This window comes from Carcharhinus amblyrhynchos, unplaced genomic scaffold (assembly GCF_965287045.1).
Source record: "Carcharhinus amblyrhynchos unplaced genomic scaffold, sCarAmb.v2.hapA chromosome_102, whole genome shotgun sequence".
Lineage (NCBI taxonomy): Eukaryota > Metazoa > Chordata > Chondrichthyes > Carcharhiniformes > Carcharhinidae > Carcharhinus > Carcharhinus amblyrhynchos.
The window spans coordinates 345319-365585 of record NW_027649842.1 but is presented as its reverse complement, the minus strand read 5'-3'; the positions used below and the strand labels follow the sequence as shown (position 1 = coordinate 365585).

The 20267-nt window shown below is 48.3% G+C and overlaps 1 protein-coding gene across 1 annotated transcript in view; it reads left to right on the top strand.

Moving 5' to 3' along the window:
- ccdc22 (CCC complex scaffolding subunit CCDC22) overlaps positions 1-18795 on the top strand; it is a 33274-nt gene extending 14479 nt beyond the window's left edge. Inside the window, exons 9-17 of the mRNA XM_080182938.1 lie at positions 1777-1896; positions 2433-2552; positions 5232-5348; positions 6051-6152; positions 7513-7620; positions 8258-8353; positions 11375-11434; positions 13061-13135; positions 18336-18795. Coding sequence (XP_080039064.1) covers positions 1777-1896; positions 2433-2552; positions 5232-5348; positions 6051-6152; positions 7513-7620; positions 8258-8353; positions 11375-11434; positions 13061-13135; positions 18336-18449 — 912 coding nt within the window. The 3' untranslated portion in view covers positions 18450-18795. The remainder of the gene's footprint in view (positions 1-1776; positions 1897-2432; positions 2553-5231; positions 5349-6050; positions 6153-7512; positions 7621-8257; positions 8354-11374; positions 11435-13060; positions 13136-18335) is intronic.
- The last annotated feature ends 1472 nt before the right edge of the window (positions 18796-20267 follow it).

The window sequence follows — 20267 nt, the reverse complement described above, 5'->3', positions numbered from 1 at the left end:
GAGGCCAGAACTCCCCATTCACCTGACGAAGGGAGAAACCCCGAAAGCTTGTGAGTTTACTAGCAAATAAATCGGTTGGACTTAAACCTGGTGTTGTCAGACTTCTTACCGTGTTTATCCCAGTCCAACGCCAGCAGCTCCACATCAGATTAAAGTTAACAGAACTACTCCATTTTGATGTGGAATGAAGAATCTCAATTGTTTCCCAGTTTTGGGGTGTGGGTGTCACTGGATAGGCCAGCACTTGTTGCCCATCCCTAATTGCCCTCGAGTGGAGTGACTTGCTCTGCCATTTGAGGGGCAGTTAAGAATCAGCCACATTGCTGTGGCTCTGGAGTCACGTGTAGGCCAGACCGGGTAAGGGTGGCAGATTTCTTTCCCTTAAGGCGACATTAGTGAATGGGTTTTATTTTGCAACAATCAATGATAATTTCACGGTTACTGAGACTAGCTTTCAAATTCCAGATCTTGAATCCATATCTCCAGGACATTAACCTGAGCCTCTAGATTGAGTCCAGTGACATTGCCACTATAAAACTATAATGTCCAGGGAAATAAAATTTAATTGAAAGCAGAATACTGAACAAAATAGAAAATGCTATCTTGCCTTTCTGCTATGTTGGCACCTTTGCTAGTCCTTACACTGCCATTAACACTGTCTTTAATATACCCTACCTGAAATATCTTCCCAGTTCCCATCTATCTCTGACCTTCCACGCTGCTCCGATCCCTGCTAATATATAATTCATCACCTTCTTTCTCTCCCTTCAGCACAGTTTTGGCCCCCTTTATTTGAGGAAAGATGAAGTGGCATTGGAGGCATTTCAGAGGAGGTTCACTAGATTGATTCCGGAGATAAAGGGTTTGTCTTTTGAAGAGAGATTGAACAGTTTAGGCTTATACTCTCTGGAATTTAGAAGAATGAGGGGAGATCAAATTGAGGTTTACAAGATGATAAAAGGTTAAAGTAGACATGGAGAGGATGCTTCCTCTTGTGGGACATTCGAGGACGAGAGGCCCTAGTCTTAGGATAAGGGGTAGCAAATTTAAAACGGTGTTGAAGAGAAACTACTTCTCCCAAAGGGTTGTGAATCTGGAATTCGCCACTCCAAAGTGCGGTGAATGCTGGGACAGTGAGTAAATTTCAGGAGAAGTTAGATTTTTAATTGGTAATGGGTTGAAGGGTTATGGGGATGAGGGACGTATCAGCCACGATCAAATGGCAGAGCAGATTTGATGGGCTGAATGGTGTAATACTGCTTCTATGTCTTATAACTTATGATAAGGGACTTTAATATTAGTTCTCTTTCTCTGTCCACCCATGCTGTCAGACCTGCTGAGCTTTTCCAGCATTTACTGTTCTTATTTATATTAAATAGAGTGGGGCTCCTCCATTTCTGTGTAACAGACTCGAGAGGGGCTAAATGGCCTCCTGTTTCTATATAACAGGCTTGAGAAGGGCTGAATGGGCTGCCTCCTGTTTCTGTGAGACTTGAGACAGGGGCTGATTGGCCTGTTGTTCCTGTGTAGCAGGCTGGAAGGGTGAATGGCCTCCTTCATTGGGAGGGGGATTGAATGCCCTGCTGTTCCTGTGTAATGGGAGGGGCTGAATATCCTGATGTTCCTGTGTAACAGGCTGGAAGGGTTGAATGGGCCTGGGTGTCATCCTGTTTCTGTGCAACAGGCTTGGGAGAGGCTGAATGGCCTCATTCTATAAGCAGGGACATTGAATGGAGAAATGGTTGATTGCTATCCCATTTCGTGTGTTGTTCGCAGGATATTAAAGCTCACCAGGAGAAGGAATTGAGATCTTTCCAACAACACTTGGATCAGTTAACGGGAAGCTGTGAAGAGGTGGCACAGGACATGAAGCATCTGATGGTCAACATTACTCAGGTATTGAATTGGAATTGGCCACTGATCATTCTGCACCAGCAAACAGCAGGGAGGTAGCTGGCAGTGGGGCAGGAGGGACAGGCGGAGGGGATCTGTAACACACAGCGGGAGGGACAAGTGGAGGAGGTCTGTAACACATGGGAGAGACACGCGGAGAAGGTCTGCAACAGACGGTGGGAGAGACAGGCGGAGGGGGTCTGTGATAGAGGGCAGGAGAGACAGGCGGAGGGAGTCTGTAACAGACGGGAGAGACAGGCGGTGGGAGAGACAGGTGGCAGGGTCTGGAACAGGCGGTGGGGGGCTGCAGTCCTGAGATGCTGGGTGTCAGGGATGGGGTTGGGAGCCGCGGGTTGGGGGACAGGTCGGGGGCTGGGGTTTTGGGGGACTGATTGGGGGCTACAGGTCGTGGGAGAGATTGGGGGATGAGGAGTCGAGGTCTGGGGGACAGATTAGGTGTTGGGGCAGGGGTGGGGAGCTGCAGTTTCTGGGAGGGGGCACACTGTGGATTGTGTTATGAGGTGTTCTCTTGACTGAAGGTTGAAGAGGAAACACGGGTAGTCGAACAGACGAATTCCGAGAAGGAGGAGCTGATTAAAGTGAAGCGGAGGACGTTGGAGCTCCTTCCAGATGCAGGGAATAACCTGGTGAAATTACAGGTAGGTTTTCCAGAAACCAGGAACTGTATCCTCAGGAATCCACTTTTCTTCTGGTGGTTTTAGTGAATGAGTTCTGTCCAGGGTCAAGAGAAGAAAATTAGATCAAATGCACTCTCGCTGAACTAACTCATCTCTGTACCTTCAGCACCTCACAGGAACGGAGCGTGTCACGGGGCTGGGGGGGGGGGTGGCGTGTGTGATGCAGGGTGGGGGGGTGCAGGTGGTGCGGGCAGGGGGTTAGCCTGAGTGCATCTGATGCAGCATCTCTGCACCCGGATGGATTGAAATCTGTGTGTTAAATAATCAGTGTTGCTGGAGTTGGGGTATGACCCTGCGTTGTGATTGTTCTGACAGTGCGGTGCTCCCTCCTTCCCCCATAGTGCGGCACTCCTTTGGCCCTGTTCTCTGCCCCTACCCCGGACAGTTCAGTGCTCTCCCCCTTGGTCCTGCACTTGCTTAGCACATAAGTCTGCAGGTGCCGAAGGAGGCCATTCTGTCCAAGTCTACTTCACCATGCAATTAGATTGATTTATTTGATATGATAATCCTCAACTCCCAGTTTCCCACCTTATCCCCATAACCATCCATTCCCTTCCTGATAAAAGATTTATCTGCCTCTGTCTTGAACATGCTGAACAATCCAGCCTCTACAGGCCTCTGTGGGAAAGAATTCCACACACTCACTCCCCTCTGAGAGAAGAAATTCCTCCCCATCTTTGTCCCCAGTGGGCGACCCCCTCACTCTGACACTATTCCCTCTAGTCCCAGGCTCTCCCACGAGGGGAAAAAGCCTCTCTGTAATTGTTGGGTCTGTCAGCTGATATGTCCCGGAGTCTCCATCCGAGGGGCTTGTGGCTGCTGAGTGCGATAGTTGATGCTTTGGTTTTAGATGACCAGAAATTTCTAGATTTGTTAAAGACTGCAGTAGATTGGCAAATAACAAATGTAACCTCTATATTCAAAAAGAGGAGGAGATACAAAGCAAGAAACAGGCCAGTTGTTAGCTTAACATCTGTCATGGGGAGAAAGTTAATTTGATTTTGTTTCATGCCTGCTATGCAGACAAAGCGTACCGTTCATAGAGAAGGAAAGGAGAGAGTGCAGAATGTAGTGTTAGTCATTTGATAATTTATTCTTGGGTGCCACTGGCTGTCCAGTATTTATTGCTCATCCCTAGTTGCCCCTTGAAGGTGGTGATGAGCTGTCTTGTTGAATCACTGCAGTCCACGTTCTGTGGGTTGACCCACAATGCTGTTATGGAGGGAATTCCAGGTTTTTGACCCAGTGACTGCGAAGGAACGGTGATATATTTCCCAGTCAGGATGGTGAATGATCTGGAGGGGAATTTGCAGATTGCGGTGTTCCCAGGTATCTGCTACCCTTGTCCTTCTAGGTGGAAGTGGTCGTGGGTTTGGAAGGTGCTGTCTAAGGATCTTTAGTGAATTGCTGCAGTGCATCTTGTAGATAGCAGCAGCAGTGTGTACTGAGCATCGGTGGTGGAGGGAATGGATGTTTGTAGATGTGGTCCCAATCAAGTGGGGCTGCTTTGTCCTTGATGGTGTTGAGCTTCTCGAGTGATGTTGGAGCCACACCCATCCAGGCAAGTGGGGAGTATTCCATCACACTTTTGACACTCCTAGATGGTGGACAGGCTTTGGAGAGTCAGGTGGTGAGTAACTTGCCACTATTATTAAAATAGGGCACTTGATAAAGCTCAAGGTATTTGGACAAAGTCAGCATGGTTTTGTGAAAGAGAAATCATGTTTGGTCAATTCATTGGAGTTCTTCAAAGGAGTGACGGATTTGATTTATTAATGTCACACTTAGTATACAGTGAAAAGCATTGTTTCTTAAGTGCTATACAGACAAAGCATACTGTTCATAGAGAAGGAAAGGAGAGAGTGCAGAATGTAGTGTTACACTGATAGCTAGGATGTAGATAAAGATCAGCTTAACATAAGGTAGGTGTATTCAGAAGTCTGACAGCAGCAGGGAAGAAGCTGTTCTCGAGTTGGTTGGTACGTGACCTCAGACTTTTGTATCTTTTTCCTGATGGAAGAAGGTTGTGGAGAGAATGTGTGGGGTCCCTAATTATGCTGGCTGCTTTTCCCGAGGCAGCAGGAAGTGTAGACAGAGTCAATGGATGGGAGGCTGGTTTGCGTAACGGATTGGGCTGCATTTATGATAAAATGGCATGTGGATGTATTTTAGATTCCCAGAAGATAAGGAAAACATGGTGTTGTGGGGAGGAGGGGGGTTCCCCGAGTGGCCTCGTCCTATCCCTAATTTGAATGTCTGCATGCACTCAGTGTGGCGCTCGTTCGATGCTGACCTTGGGCAGCACCAACCCTCCAGTATCAGCTTGGATCACAGATCCTGTATCCGGCTGTGAGTTGTTGAGCCCATGATTTCCTGGGCCAGTGGGAATCGCATCTTCTCTGAAACAACCTGATGCCACAGGGAATTATTCCGTCTTGTGATATTCTCTCGTATGTTTGATTAAACTGAATTTTCCTTTTTAAAACAAGGTCCTTTTTTTTTGCATCACCGCACAATAATGGCACCAGGTGATGCGCTCCAGCAGCGGGCTAGCACAGGGGCCATGGGCTGAATGGCCTCCCTCTTTGTTGTGAGCATGCTGTAACTGGGTAAGCGTTGCCTGTGTTGTGTCTTTACCAGGGTGTGATAGAAAGCAGCGCCCAGAGGATAGTCAACCTGGCCAATCAGTGGGAGAAACGTCGAGTGCCCCTCATTGAGGAACACCGCCGGCTGAGGGAGCGGATCGATAACCGCGAGGTAACCGAACACTCAACAAACTGCTCCTCGAGCCCCGACAGCATCCCCTCCCCCGATTCCCCCCTCTCTCTCTCTCTCTCTCTCTCTCTCTCTCTCTTCCCCCCTCCCTGCCCCTGACTCCCATCAGATGGTCAGCGATGCATACTGACATCAGCAGTGTGGGTTCACTTTCTGTACTGAGCCTTCAATAATAACCTCCTTGCTAAACATATTTAAGACGCAGGTAGATAGGGGGATTAAGGGTTATGAGGAGAAAGTGGAACTGATCCACTTCAGGTCAGCCATGATCTTATTGAATGGCGGGGCAGGCTCGAAGGGCTAGATGGCTGACTCCTGCTCCTATTTCTTATGTTCTCAGCCTTGCCCCTGGCGCGAGGTGTGGTGATCCTCGGGTTAAATCACCTCCTTTCAGCTCTCCCCCTCAAAGGGCTGAACAACCTATGGTCATCTGGGATTGTGGCAACTTGATCTTTCACCTTTTTGTCCTGGGAATGCCTGGTTTTAACGGGGCTTTGTCACGTATGTTGAAGTTTGTGCGGTGACCCCAGCCCCGTGTCAGATTGACCCCTCTGTCACAGTGCAGTGGGGAAGTTCTGTGTTCATATCGGGATTTCCACTCAGCCAGTGCAGTGTGTTCAGTTTGTGCTGCTTACCTTCCTGCTGTTCAGTGTTCACCTTCCTAATCATCCTCTTACCTGACAGCTGGAATCGTCACGGAAACTGGCGGAGATTAAAGATGTACATGAGAAGATCAAACAGTCGGCTGAAGAGATGAAGAGGAAAGAGATTACGTACAAACAGCTGGTGAGTTCATTCCTGTCCATCCAACGTGTGACTTTTTTGAAGGTTGGTTTGTAGTTTCACGTCAGCTGAAAATCCACTGGAACTGCCTCTGTTTCAGCAAAGGTAACCATAGGCTGGCGGGAATGTTGGAGGAACAGGGAGTGGGGAGAACTGTGGCAGGGTCGGTGCTGAGGGAGCGCCAAGAGACCGTGGGCAGGGTCGGTGCTGAGGGAGCGCCGGGAGACCGTGGGCAGGGTCGGTGCTGAGGGAGCGCCGGGAGACCGTGGGCAGGGTCGGTGCTGAGGGAGCGCCGGGAGACCGTGGGCAGGGTCGGTGCTGAGGGAGCGCCGGGAGACCGTGGGCAGGGTCGGTGCTGAGGGAGCGCCGGGAGACCGTGGGCAGGGTCGGTGCTGAGGGAGCGCCGGGAGACCGTGGGCAGGGGTAGAGTTATATAGCTCAAACATACGCCCTTTGGCCCACAATATCTATGCCAACCATCAAATATCAATCTCATTGACCAGTGTGTGGTCCACAGCCTGCTATGTCTTGGCAATTTGAGTTCTCATCCAGATGATTAAATGTTGTGAGAATACCCGCTGCCTCCACCACCCTCTCAGGCAGCGCATTCCGTAGTTCCACCACCCTCTGAGTGAAAAATCTCTCCTCCAATCCCTTCTGAACCCTTTAACCTTGACTGTAGTCTTAGACCCCTCTGCCGTAGTGAAACGACTCTTACCATCTGTCCTGTCTGTACCTCTCATAATCTTATACATCTCTATTAGATACCCGCTCTCAGTCCCCTCTGCTTCAGGGAAAATAACCCCAGTCTATTCAGTCTCTTCATAGCTGAAACACTCCGTCCCAGGCAACATCCTGGTGAATCTCCTCCACTTCCCCTCTAGTGCAATCCTATCCTTCCGATAGTGTGGCGACCAGGGCTGTATGCAGTACTCCGTCTGCTGCCTAACCCGTACTTTATGAACCAAGACCTCACTGCCCCTATATTCTGTGCTCGGGCTAATGAGGGCAAGCACTCTGTATGCCTTCTTCATCACTGTGCTGCCACCTTCAGGGATCTGTGGGCTTGTACGCTGAGGTCCCGTTGTTAGTCAGAACTCCCTGTAGGGACCGACCGTTCATGATGGTATATATCCCACCCTTCCTGATGGGAGGTGTGGGAGTGTTGGTGGGACGGTGGACAGAGTGGCCAGTGGGTAAACCCCACGAGATGGGAACTGGAATGTTCCCGTCCTGTTCTGGCCGTCAGCCTGGATTTAATTTCTGAAGTTCCTGTCATGATGCTGACCCTGTTGCGTTGACCTTTGGGGGCAGGGGGTGAATTTTCCATGAACTGGGAGTGAAACATGTTTTTAAATTGCAGTTGGTGGAATATGAGAATCTGTCGAAGGATGTGGCTCGATCGGCGTACACCCAGAGGATAATGGAGATTGTAGAAAATATCAAGAAGCAGAAAGAGGAGATTACAAAGGTTGGTTCTGAAGGAGGGCGCGATTCCAATGGAGGCTGAACCCTGTCTCTGTCAGGCCTGCCACGTGTTTCCATCACTTTGTTTTTCAATTGTGGAAATGTTGCTGGTGATAAAATCGGAACGTTCTTGAAGAAAATCACAGCAACTGATATCCAAACCAGTTAATTTACTGAAACACCAGGCCCCTCAGACCCACCAACTCACCCTCCCCCTCAGCTACTGCCCTGCACCCACTGCCCCTCGGACCCACCAACTCCTTCCCTCACCCACTGCCCCTTGGACTACCAACTGCCCTGCCCTGCCCTCACCCACTGCCCCACTGACTACCAACTCCCCCTCCCTTACCCACTGCCCCTCGGACCCCTGCAAAATCCCTCCCTGCCCCAAGGCCACATGCTCCATGCTTCCTTTTTCCTCCCTTTTCCCTTCTCTCGTTCTGTCTGGCCTGTTTCTCAGTTTGTGATTGGGAAGTTCGTAGTTTTTATTGACTGCTGAAACCGCCTTCTCTGGGCGAAGTGACCCTGTGTGAAAATGTTGGAGTCCAGGGGGTATTGGTGGGACTCGGAACAGCTTCCTCGCTCGAACGTGCGATCGTCATGGAGGTCCTGTTCAATCCTGTGCATTCTTGTTTCCTCAGATCCTCTTGGACACTAAGGAGCTTCAGAAAGAAATTAACAGCTTGATAGGGAAGCTGGAGCGAACGTTCGCAGTCACGGATGAGCTGGTGTTTAAGGTATGACTGCAAGCAGCAGTGAAATGTGGAGCAAGGACTGGATTCGGTCACATTGTCCCCATGGTGAGGAGCAGGTCTGGCAGCTCGGCTGTGCCACTCAACCCGTCTGCATGTCTGTTTGGTCAGCGACAGGCAAGGCTGGGAATGCTCAGGGTTCCAACGCAGAGGTTGTCCCACTTTTGAGACATGATGACGGATCCCCCAAATAGGAATCCCTCGCCTCGTAAACTGTTAAAAGTGTGTGGGAAGGTGTCAACTGTTCTTCAGTAATGTTTAGTGGGTAACTAACAGAAATACCCCGCACTCACTTTAAAATGAACACTTAAGTCATTTATTTAACTAACCAGGAGCTTTAACTAAACGACTAACACCCTGAATAAAATAAGATTCTACTGGAATGTTGTTCAAATAAACACAGTATCCATTCGTTAACCAAAAAAGTAATAACAGAATTCAGTCATTCCCAAAAAAATATAAAACCAGGTTTTGTGTTTTTCGAAACCTTCTGGAATTTCTTGGATGATTTCTCGGTCTGTAAATTCTTTTTGGTACCTTTCCCTGGTTACATGTTGCGTTTTCTTAAGATATATGCTGACAGGGTTGAGAGCTGTTAACCCAGTCCTTGGAAGCATTTGCTGTCTCTCTGAGCTTAAGAGATGGCAGTTGCTATTTCCTGTTTGTTTTTCCCCTCTTGCATTCTCTTTTATACCTGTGATGATTATCAATTTTCCTACAATAGGATTGGTCTGATTTTTTTCAACATCAAATTTAAATCTTATAGGTTCTTGGTCGCCGAGTGCCTGTTTTAAATGGACTCAAACACAAACATGTTGCCTTCTTGGGATGACAGCTTGACATTTTGATATAAATGTTTCATCCGGGACTCTGTGTGTACTTTGTGTTTTAAATCTTCTGGCACTGAATCAAAACACCGGCTTTTAAAGGGACCACGCCATGCTTTTCCCTCCAGCGTTTTTACAATTTTTTACATCATCTTCAACTTCACAAACTCAACTTTGCAGCATCAGCGTGTCTCACCCATGGAGACTGAAGCACAGTTAACGTGTTGGGAGCTGGGGCCTTTTTATTCTGTACCTTCCACGTCATTTTGTTGTCTTTTTAAAGGGAATTTCTCTGGTAGTCCCTTGACTGCTGATGAGCGGAAGTTTAACAATTCTTGATCAATAAATAGGAGCAAAAGGTGACCATTGGCCCTTCGAGCCTGCTGCCCCAATAATAAGATTGTGGTTTTAACTCCACTTTCCCACCTGATCACCCCCCACCCCTGCATAACCCTCGATCCCCTTGTTGATCAAAAAGCAGTCCTGACGATATGCACTGAGCCGTTTTCCACTGCTGTCTGGGACGAGGATTGCACAAACTAAGCAACCCTCCGAGTAAATAAATTCCTCCACGTCGCTGTCTGAATTGGGAGATCTCTGATTCGGAAACTGTGAACCCGCTCTCCACCTCCGCGCCCCCAGCAGGTGGAAACACCCTCTCAATCGCCCTCAGAATCCTCCCACCTTCAGGAAGCTGTCATCCTCCTGAACCCCAGTGGGAATAAACCCAAACTGCTCAGCCCTTTCCTTATCAAACTAGTCTTTCATCAGGCCAGGGAACCCTCTCTGAACTGCTCCTGATGTCAATACACTGAACCCATAGAAACTAGAAGCAGGAGGAGGCCATTCGGCCCTTTGATCCTGCTCCACCATTCATTATCATGGCTGATCAGCCAACTTGATATCCAGATTTCCCCCTTCCCTCTCCAATATTGCCTCGATTCCTTTAGCCCCAAGAGCAACATCTAATTCTTTCTTGAAATCGCACAAAATTTTGGCCTCAACTACTTTCTGTGGGAGTGAATTCCACACATTCCCCACCCTGTGGGTGAAGAAATTTCTCCTCACCTCAGTTCTAAAAGGTTTACCCCTTATCCTCAAACTCTGACCCCTAGTTCTGGAGTCAGTCAGTTAGCGGAGCTTGTCTTCACGTTTTGCAGCAGAATTTTGTTTTGATGAAGGGTAGGCTGAGGTGACTAATAACATTAGAAAATAAGAACTAGGAGCAGGACTCGGCCATCTGTCCCCTCAAGCCTGCTCCGCCATTCAATAAGATCATGGCTGATCTTTTCATGGACTCAGCTCCACTATCCACCCGCTCACCATAACCCTTAATTCCTTTATTGTTCAAAAATCTTTCTATCCTTGCCTTAAAAACATTCAATGAAGTAACCTCAACTGGGCAGGGAATTCCACAGATTCACAACTCTTTGTGTGAAGAGGTTCCTCCTCAACACAGTCCTAAATCTGCTCCCCCTCACTTTGAGGCTCTGCCCCCTAGTTTTAGTTTCACCTGCCAGTGGAAACAACTTCCCTGCTTCTATCTTATCTATTCCCTTCACAATCTTATATGTTTCTATTAGATCTCTCCTCATTCTTCTGAATTCCAATGAGTATAGCCCCTGTCTACTCATAAGCCAACCCTCTCAACTCCGGAATTAACCTAGTGAATCTCCTCTGCACCCCCTTCAGTGCCAGTATATCCTTTCTCAAGTAAGGAGACCAAAACTGTACACAGTACTCCAGGTGTGGCCTCACCAGCACCTTATACAGCTGGAACATAACCTCGCTGTTTGTAAACTCCATCCCTCTAGCAATGAAGGACAAAGTTCCATTTGCTGCCTTCATTACCTACTGTACCTGCAAACCAACTCCTTGAGATTCCTGCACAAGGACACCCAGGTCCCTCTGCGCAGCAGCATGCTGCAATTTTTTACTGTGCTCTCCTCGTGTCTTCTCATCAACGTTCTGTACACTTGGAGCAAGACTTTCTGACTTTTACACTCCATTTCCCCTTTAATAAAACATTGTGATTATCCCCATTTCCTCCTCCTCTCTCTGGTTCTGCTCCCCTTGACACTCTGCCTCCTTTCATGCCTCTCTGACTCACCATCTCAGTCTCCTGTGTGATTAACGGAGCCCCTCTGGTGTCACTGACTTTGCTGCTCTTTCTTTGCAGGATGCTAAGCGCGATGAGGCAGTTCGCAAAGCGTACAAGTACTTGGCGGCCCTCCATGAGGTACGGTTGGAAAGTGTACACATCTTAAGCAGTCTCTCTGCAGGAAATAGGCAGAATAATCCAAATCACAGATAAATTCCAGCATAGCTATGGAGTGACACTGTGATCCTCAGCTCAGGTCGTGTGTGTGCGTGTGTATGCGGAGAGAAATAGAGCTACTGTTTCGGGCTAATAGGCGTTCTGCTGAAAGACCATTGGACTGAAACATGACCTCTGTTTCTCTCTTCACAGATACTGCCAGGTATTTCCAGAAATTGCTGTTTCAATTTCAGATTTCCAGTACCTGTAATAGGTCTAATTTCCGCTCTCATAGAATCTCTACAATGCAGAAAGGAGGCCACTCAGCCCATCGAGTCTGCATCAACCACAATCCCACCCAGGCTCTATCCCTGTAACCCCATGCATTTACCCTAGCTAGTCCCCCTAACACTAAGGGGCAATTTATCATGGCCAATCCACCTAACCTGAACATCTTTGGACTGTGGGAGGAAGCTGGAGCACTGAGGAAACCCACACAGACACGGGAGAACATGCAGACTCCGCTTGGACAGTGACCCAAGCCAGGGATTGAACCCGGGTCCCTGGCGTTGAGACAGTAGTGCTAACCGCTGTGCCGCTCCAATGATCTCACTGTCTTGGCAGGATTGGGGACTGCGGGCATGGATTTGAGTACGTGGGCGCATATGTGTGCCCAGCGTGTAATGGATGCATTTGGTTTGTAATGTGACAGTGTGCATTTGGAGTGAGGGGGGATGGTCTGCCCTGTAATGGGGGATGTGACTGTTTCAGGGATGGGATCTGTCCTGTAATGGGGGTGGGACAGTATGAGGTGAGGGGGAAGCTGTTCTGTAATTGGGGTGTGTATTTTGGGGCAGGACATGGAATGGTGGCAAGTGGTTAGCATTGCTGTTCAGTGCCAGGGACCCAGGTCCCGTTCCCGGCTTGGGTCACTGTCTGTGTGGAGTCTGCACGTTCTCCCTGTGTCTGCATGGTTTCTTCTGGGTGCTCTGGTTTCCTCCCACACTCCCAGTGATGTGCAGGATAGTTGATTGGCCATGCTAAATTGGAGTGGAGGCTGCCTCGCTAGATATTTTTAAGACGCGGGTTGATGGGTTTTTGATAAGAGAGGGGATTAAGGGTTATGGGGAGAGGGCGGGAAAGTGGAACTGAGCAGCGACAGATCAGCCATGATCTTATTGAATGGCGGGGCAGGCTCGAAGGGCTAGATGGCTTACTCCTGCTCCTATTTCTTATGTTCTTAAATTGTCTCTTAGTGTCCCGGGACGCATAGGTTAGCGGGTTTAGTGGGGTAAATATCTGGTATTACTGCAATAGGGCCTGGGTGGGATTGTGTGCAGACCCGATGGGCTGAATGGCCTCCTTTTGCATTGTTGGGATTCTATGACAGTGTGTTTGGGGTTAAGCGGGGTGTCTGCCCTGTAATGGGGGATGGATCAGTGTATGTCTGGAGTGGCCGATTGTTCTTTCATGAGATTTTAGAATGACTGCAGAGAGACTGAGCATGCGTTCAGTGAGTGTAGAACCAGTTTTAATATTACTGTAGTTGTATTTTGCAGTTTCTGCAGGATTGCCGAACTGAGTGATTTTCATTGTGTTTATTTATAGAATTGCAGCCAGTTGATCCAGACTATCGAGGATACTGGTACTATCATGAGGGAAGTGCGAGACTTGGAAGAGCAGGTGGGAATCTTGTGTTTGTGGTAGGTTTTCGCTTTGATCTTGGAGTATTTTGTGGATGTAATTAGCAGATTAGACAAGGGATGCCATGTATTTGGGCCTTCAGACCAAGTATTTAGATCAAGTTCTGCACACAAGGTTAGTAACGGAAATGAGCGCATTCATTATTCGTTCATGGGTTGTGGGGAAGGCCACCATTTATTCCCCATCCCTAGTTGCCCCTTGAACTGTGTCTTGCTTGGCCATTTCAGAGGGCAGTTGAGTCAACCACGTTGCTGTGGCTCCGGAGTCACGTGTAGGCCAGACTGGGTAAGGACGGCAGATTTCCCTAAAGGACGTTAGTGAACCAGATGGGTCCTTCTGACAATGGTTTCAGGGTCATCGTAGAGTTTTAATTCCAGATTTTTATTGATTTTAAATTTCACCGTTTACCATGATGGGATTGGAACTCGGGTCCCCAGAGCATTACCCTGGTTCTTTGGATCACTAGCCCAGTGACAGTACCACTAACGCCACTGCATTTGAAGGTGCATGAGATGTTGGCAGTTATTGTGAAGAGGATATGAATAGAGTCAGAAGTTTACGACATGGATACAGGTCCTTCAGCCCAAATTGTCCATGCTGCCTTCTGTTCTTACCACCTAAGCTAGTCAACACCTGCGAGAAACAGTTGGATATAGTTCTTGGAGCAAAGGGAATCAAAGGATATGGGGGACTGGGAGAGGGAGGGAGGCCAGGGCGTGTGGGAAATCAAGCTAATGAGTTGGATGATCAAAATAAATGGCAGAGCAGTCTCGAAGGGCCAAATGGCCGCCTCCTGCTCCTATTTTCTGTTTAATTCTGCCATCTCAAGATGAACCTCCATCGCACTAAGCTAGTCCCAGTTGCCTGTGTTTGGCCCATATCCCTCTGGGATATATGGCTGCTGCAGTTGAATAGAAGCCTTAGTGAGACCACACCTGGAGTATTGTGCATTATATTGAGTCCTTGTCACAGGAAGGATACACTGGTTGTAAAGGGAATGACAGTGACCTTATTCAGGCATATAAGATCCTGAGGGAGTTTGACCGGTTGAGACGTTCTCATTAATGGGAGGGTCTTGAACAAGGGGACATGGCTACAAGATAAAGGACCGCTCATTTAAAACTGAGGCGTGTAGAAATTTCTTCTCGCAAAGGGTGGTGAATCTCTGGAATCCTCTGCCCCAAAGGGTGCTGGGGGCTGGATCATTACAAGTATTTAAAATGAAGATGGATAAATAGTTGACAGATGGAGGAATAGAGGGCGATGTGGAATTGACACAGGGAGCTGAGGCTGGCGTAGATCAGCCATAATTGTACTGAATGGTGGGGCAGGCTTGAAGGGCTGAATGGCCACTCCTATTTCTTGTGCACGTACAATGGGTTCTCTGAGTAAATTAGTGTCTGGTATAGAACATAGAACATAGAACATAGAACATTACAGCGCAGAACAGGCCCTTCGGCCCACGAAGTTGCGCCGACCAGTTACAAAAACAATGACCCACTAGCCTATACCAATCCCTTTTCGTCCATAAACCTATCCAGAGATCTCTTAAACGCCCCCAAACTAGACGCATCTACAACTGCAGCAGGCAGGGCATTCCAATCCCTCACCACCCGCTGGGTAAAGAACCTACCCCTGACATCCGTCCTGTAGCTACCCCCCCTTAATTTAAAGTCATGCCCCCTCGTGCTAGCTTTCTCCATCCGAGGAAAAAGGCTATCACTATCCACCCTATCTAAACCCCTAATCATCTTATATGTTTCAATAAGATCCCCTCTTAGCCGCCTTCTTCCCAACGAAAACAACCCTAGATCCCTCAGTCTCTCCTCATAGGACCTCCCCACCATACCAGGCAACATCCTAGTAAACCTCCTCTGCACCCTCTCCAACGCCTCCACATCCTTCTTGTAATGCGGGGACCAGAACTGCACACAGTACTCCAAGTGCGGCCGCACTAGAGTAGTGTACAGTTGCAACATTACACTGCGACTCCTAAATTCAATCCCCCTACCAATAAACGCCAAGACACCGTACGCCTTCTTGACAACCTTATCTACTTGATTCCCAACTTTCAGGGATCTATGTACACACACACCTAGATCCCTCTGTTCATCCACACTATTCAAAGTCCTCCCGTTAGCCCTATACTCGACACATCTGTTGCTCCTACCAAAATGAATTACCTCACACTTCTCCGCATTAAATTCCATCCGCCACCTCTCGGCCCAGCTCTGCAACCTATCTAAGTCTCCCTGCAGACTATGACACCCTTCCTCACAATCTACCACACCTCCAACTTTGGTGTCATCAGCAAATTTACTAATCCACCCAACTATACCCTCATCCAGATCATTAATAAAAATTACAAACAACAGTGGCCCCAAAACAGATCCCTGAGGCACACCACTCGTAACTGCACTCCATGATGAATATTTACCATCCACCACCACCCTCTGTCTCCTATCTGATAGCCAATTCCTGATCCAACTTCCTAGATTACCCACAATCCCATACATCTGCATTTTCTGCAGAAGCCTACCATGGTGAACCTTATCGAACGCCTTACTAAAATCCATGTATACCACGTCAACTGCCTTACCCCCATCCACCTCTTTGGTCACCTTCTCAAAAAACTCAATAAGGTTAGTAAGGCACGACCTACCTGCTACAAAACCATGCTGACTATTTCTAATCAATTCATTACACTCCAAATAACTATAAATCCTATCCCTAATAATTTTTTCTAAAACCTTGCCCACAACAGAAGTAAGACTCACCGGTCTATAATTCCCGGCAAAGTCTCTGTTCCCCTTCTTAAACAATGGGACAACATTCGCTATCCTCCAATCCTCCGGGACTACACCAGAGACCAATGACGACCTGAAGATCTGAGCCAGAGGCTCTGCAATCACCTCTCTAGCCTCCCAGAGAATCCTAGGGTAGATCCCATCCGGACCAGGGGACTTATCTATTTTCAGCCCCTCAAGAATTTCCAGCACATCCTCTTTATCAACCGTAATACTTTCTATTTTACACCCCTGCGACCCAATGTCCTCCTCAGCTATATTCATGTCCCCCTGCGTGAACACCGAAGAGAAATATTGGTTCAATACTTCTCCAATCTCCTCCGGTTCCACACACAACTTCCCCCTGCTGTCTGTAACTGGCCCTAATCTTGCCCTGACCAACCTTCTGTTCTTGACATACTTATAGAACGCCTTAGGATTCTCCTTAATCCTATCGGCCAAAGTCTTCTCATGTCCTCTTTTAGCCCTTCTCAACTCACTCTTCAACTCCCTCCTAGCCAATCTAAAGCTTTCTAGTGCACTATCTGAGCCCTCCAATCTCATCCGAACATAAGCCTCCTTTTTCTTTTTAACCATCGACTCAACTCTTTTAGTGCACCACGGTTCCCTAGCCCTACCAAATCCACCATGCCTGACAGGGACATACCTATCAAGGACTCGCAGTAGCTGCTCCTTGAAAAAATTCCACATTTCAGATGTTCCCAGTCCCTGCAATCCCCTAATCCAATCCATGCTTCCTAATTCACTCCTGATAGCCTCATAATCGCCCTTACCCCAGCTAAAATTGCTGACCCGAGGTTCACGCCTATCTCTTCCCATCACTAAGGTGAACGTAACCGAATTGTGGTCACTATCACCAAAATGCACACCAACTTCCAAGTCTAGCACCTGGTCTGGCTCATTTCCCAGCACCAAATCCAATATAGCCTCACCTCTAGTTGGCCTGTCTACATACTGAGACAAAAAACCTTCCTGCACGCTTTGTACAAACACTGACCCCTCTAGCGAGCTAGAACTATAGCAACTCCAATCAATATTCGTAAAGTTAAAGTCCCCCATAACAATTACCCTATTACTTTCACTCCTAACCAGGATTGTCTCCGCAATCCTTTCCTCAACCTCTCTAGAACTTTTAGGAGGTCTATAAAAGACTCCCAACAGGGTGACCTCTCCTCTCCTATTTCTAATCTCCGCCCATACTACCTCAACTGACAAGTCCTCATCAAACTTTCTCTCCGACACTGTGATACAGTCCTTGACTAGCAATGCTACCCCACCCCCCCTTCTACCTTCTTCTCTACTCCGACTAAAGCATTTGTACCCCGGAACCTGCAACATCCATTCCTGACCCTGCTCTATCCAAGTCTCAGAAATGGCCACAACATCAAAGTCCCAGGTACTGATCCACGCTGCAAGTTCATCCACTTTATTGCGAATACTCCTCGCATTAAAGTACACGCATTTCAAACCCTGCTCCGCCCCACCCCCACTATGCCGTGCCTTGCATTCCCCAACTATGCCCCCCTCACTTTCACCCCCTTTCCTCACTATCCCTCCCCCCCTCCGAATCAGTTTAAACCTTCCTGCATCGCTTTTGCAAATTTACCCCCCAGGATATTGATTCCCCTCTGGTTCAGGTGTAGACCATCCCTCTTATAGAGGTCCCACCTTCCCCAGAATGAGCCCCAATTGCTCAAGTACCTGAACCCCTCCCTCCTGCACCATCCCCTCAGCCACGAGTTCAAACTTTCCCTCTCCCTATTCCTCTCTAATCTATCCCGTGGTACAGGCAAGAGTCCAGATATAACTACTCTTTCTGACTTCGCCTTGAGTTTCCACCCCAACTCCATAAATCTTTGCTTAATATCCCCTTCCCTTAATCTCCCTATGTCATGTGTCCCCACATGAACTATAACTTGGGGTTGATCTCCCTCTCCCCTAAGAGTCCTGAATACTCTGTCCGATACATCCTGGACCCCAGCCCCTGGTAGGCAACACACCAGCCCAGAGTCCCTACCCTTACCTCCAACTCTCCTATCCGTCCCCATAACCGTGGAGTCCCCAATCACAAGGCCCAATCTCTTACCCCTAACCACCTGAGGCTTGCCAATAGGCTCACCCCCAGAGACCTGCTCCCTTTGGCTATCCCCAGTTGATTTCTCCTCAACTGTAGCCTCCAGGACCGAGAACCTATTTTGGAGGGGAACAGCCCCAGGGGATTGTCCCCCCAACTGCTTTTTGCCCCTCTTCCTGGCAGTGACCCAAGACTTATTCCTAGGAGTGACTATCTCCTTATAACTCCTTTCTAGTGAACTCCAGTGAACTCTTACTCTATCCCGTGACCTGAGCAAACGCCTGTGTTGTTTTGGCAGATTGAGTCTGAGATGGGAAAGAAGACATTGGCCAACTTGGAGAAAATCCTGGCCGATAGTCAGGCTATTCGACAGGACAATGAGGTGCTGAGGGCGAAACTGAAGGAGCCTTAATCCTGGAATGCGATGTGAGAAGATGGAGGTGCCCATTGACCGGATAATGGATGGAGAATTGAAGCTGGAAAATGCTTAGATAAGCACAAGAGAAACCAACGGGTTATCTTCCTGACCCTTGACCCAAGGACCTGTAGAATCCCCCCATCCCTACAAACCGTCCCAGACTTCCAGGGGGCCTCATCTCACTTAAGCCACATTGGCTGTGTAGCTGGAACTCTGTCTCGAGCTGATTGCAGCGGGAGTCTATACCCTCCGAACACTGCAGGTACTCTTATGTACGGCAAATCTCCTGTAATGATACTTTCTGTAATTTCACACAATAAAACTTGATGAATTGCAGCAATCTGTGTCAGTGATTGGCGATGTGTTGCTGGTTGAGAATTGTCCTTCAAATAGGTTTTCCACTCTGCAGTGGGGAGGGAGATTTTGAAATGGAAGAGTTATTTGGCAATACTTTTCACTCGCCCAAGAGCTTCCAACGTGTGTAGCAACTGGTGGAGTACTTTCAAAACACTCACTAGAGTGAAATCCTTTTGAAATGTAGAGAAGGAACGATCAGTAAGTTGACAGGTGGAGTGAAAATTGGTGGTGGGGCAAATAGTGGGGAGGAAATCCTTAGATTACAAACAGTGATGGTTAGAGGGACAGAGGTGTCTGCGTGGGTTTCCTCCGAGCCCTCCAGTTTCCTCCCACTGTCCAAAGATGTGTAGTTGCAGCAGTTGTGGGCCCCGTTTCTAAGGAAGGATGTGCTGGCTGTGGAAAGGATCCAGGGGGGGTTCACAAGAATGATCCCTGGAATGAAGAGTTTGGAACGGTTGAGAACTCTGGGTCTGTACTCATTGGAGTTCAGAAGGATGAGGGGGGCAGGGCAGGGATCTTATTGAAGCTTGAGGCCTGGATAGAGTGGATGTGGAGAGGATGTTTCCACTAGTAGGAAAAACTAGAACCAGAGGGCAGAACCTCAGGCTAAAGGGATGATCCTTTAAAACAGATGAGAAGGAATTTCTTCAGCCAGAGAGTGGGGAATCTGTGGAACTCTTTGCTGCAGAAGGCTGTCATTGAGTGTCTTCAAGACAGAGGTTGTTGATGAATAAGGGGATCAGGGGTTATGGGGATGAGAAAAATATCAGCCATGATTGAATGGCAGAGCAGACTTGATGGGCCGAGTGGTCTAATTCTGCTCCTGTGTCTTATGGTCGGATTAGCTCTAAATGTATGGGGTTACGAGGATAAGGTGAGAGTGCCCAAAAGACCCGCCGCAGTGTCAATGGGCCGAATGGCAGTCGCCTCCTGCAGTGCAGGATTCTATGATTTTAATGGTGGCAAATGGAATTTAACCTGGAAGTGTTTTGGGAGGCAGAACAATGAATGACTGGACGCCAGGAAGCACAGAGGGACCTTGGCGGGGTGTGTGTGTGTGTGTGTTCAGATCCTGAAGGCAGCAGCACGGAGGGGGTAAGGTGGTTAAGAAGGCATAAGGGATACTTTGTTAATCGAGGGATAGAAGAACAGGGAGGTTGTGATGGAGCTGTATAAAACACTGGTTAGGATTACAGCTGGGGGACTGTGTGCAGTTCTGGTCTCCACGCTATAGGAAGGATGTGATTGCAGTGGAGAGGGTGCGGAGGAGATTCACCAGGATGCTGCCTGGGATGGAGCGTCTCAGCGACGGAGAGAGGCTGGTTAGACTGGAGTTGTTTTCCTCAGAGCAGGGGGGACCTGATCCAGGTGTATAAAAGGTTTAAGGTGCTGGGGAGGAGATGTCAGGGGTAAGTTTTTCACTCAAAAGGGTGGTGGGTGAGTGGAATCGGCTGC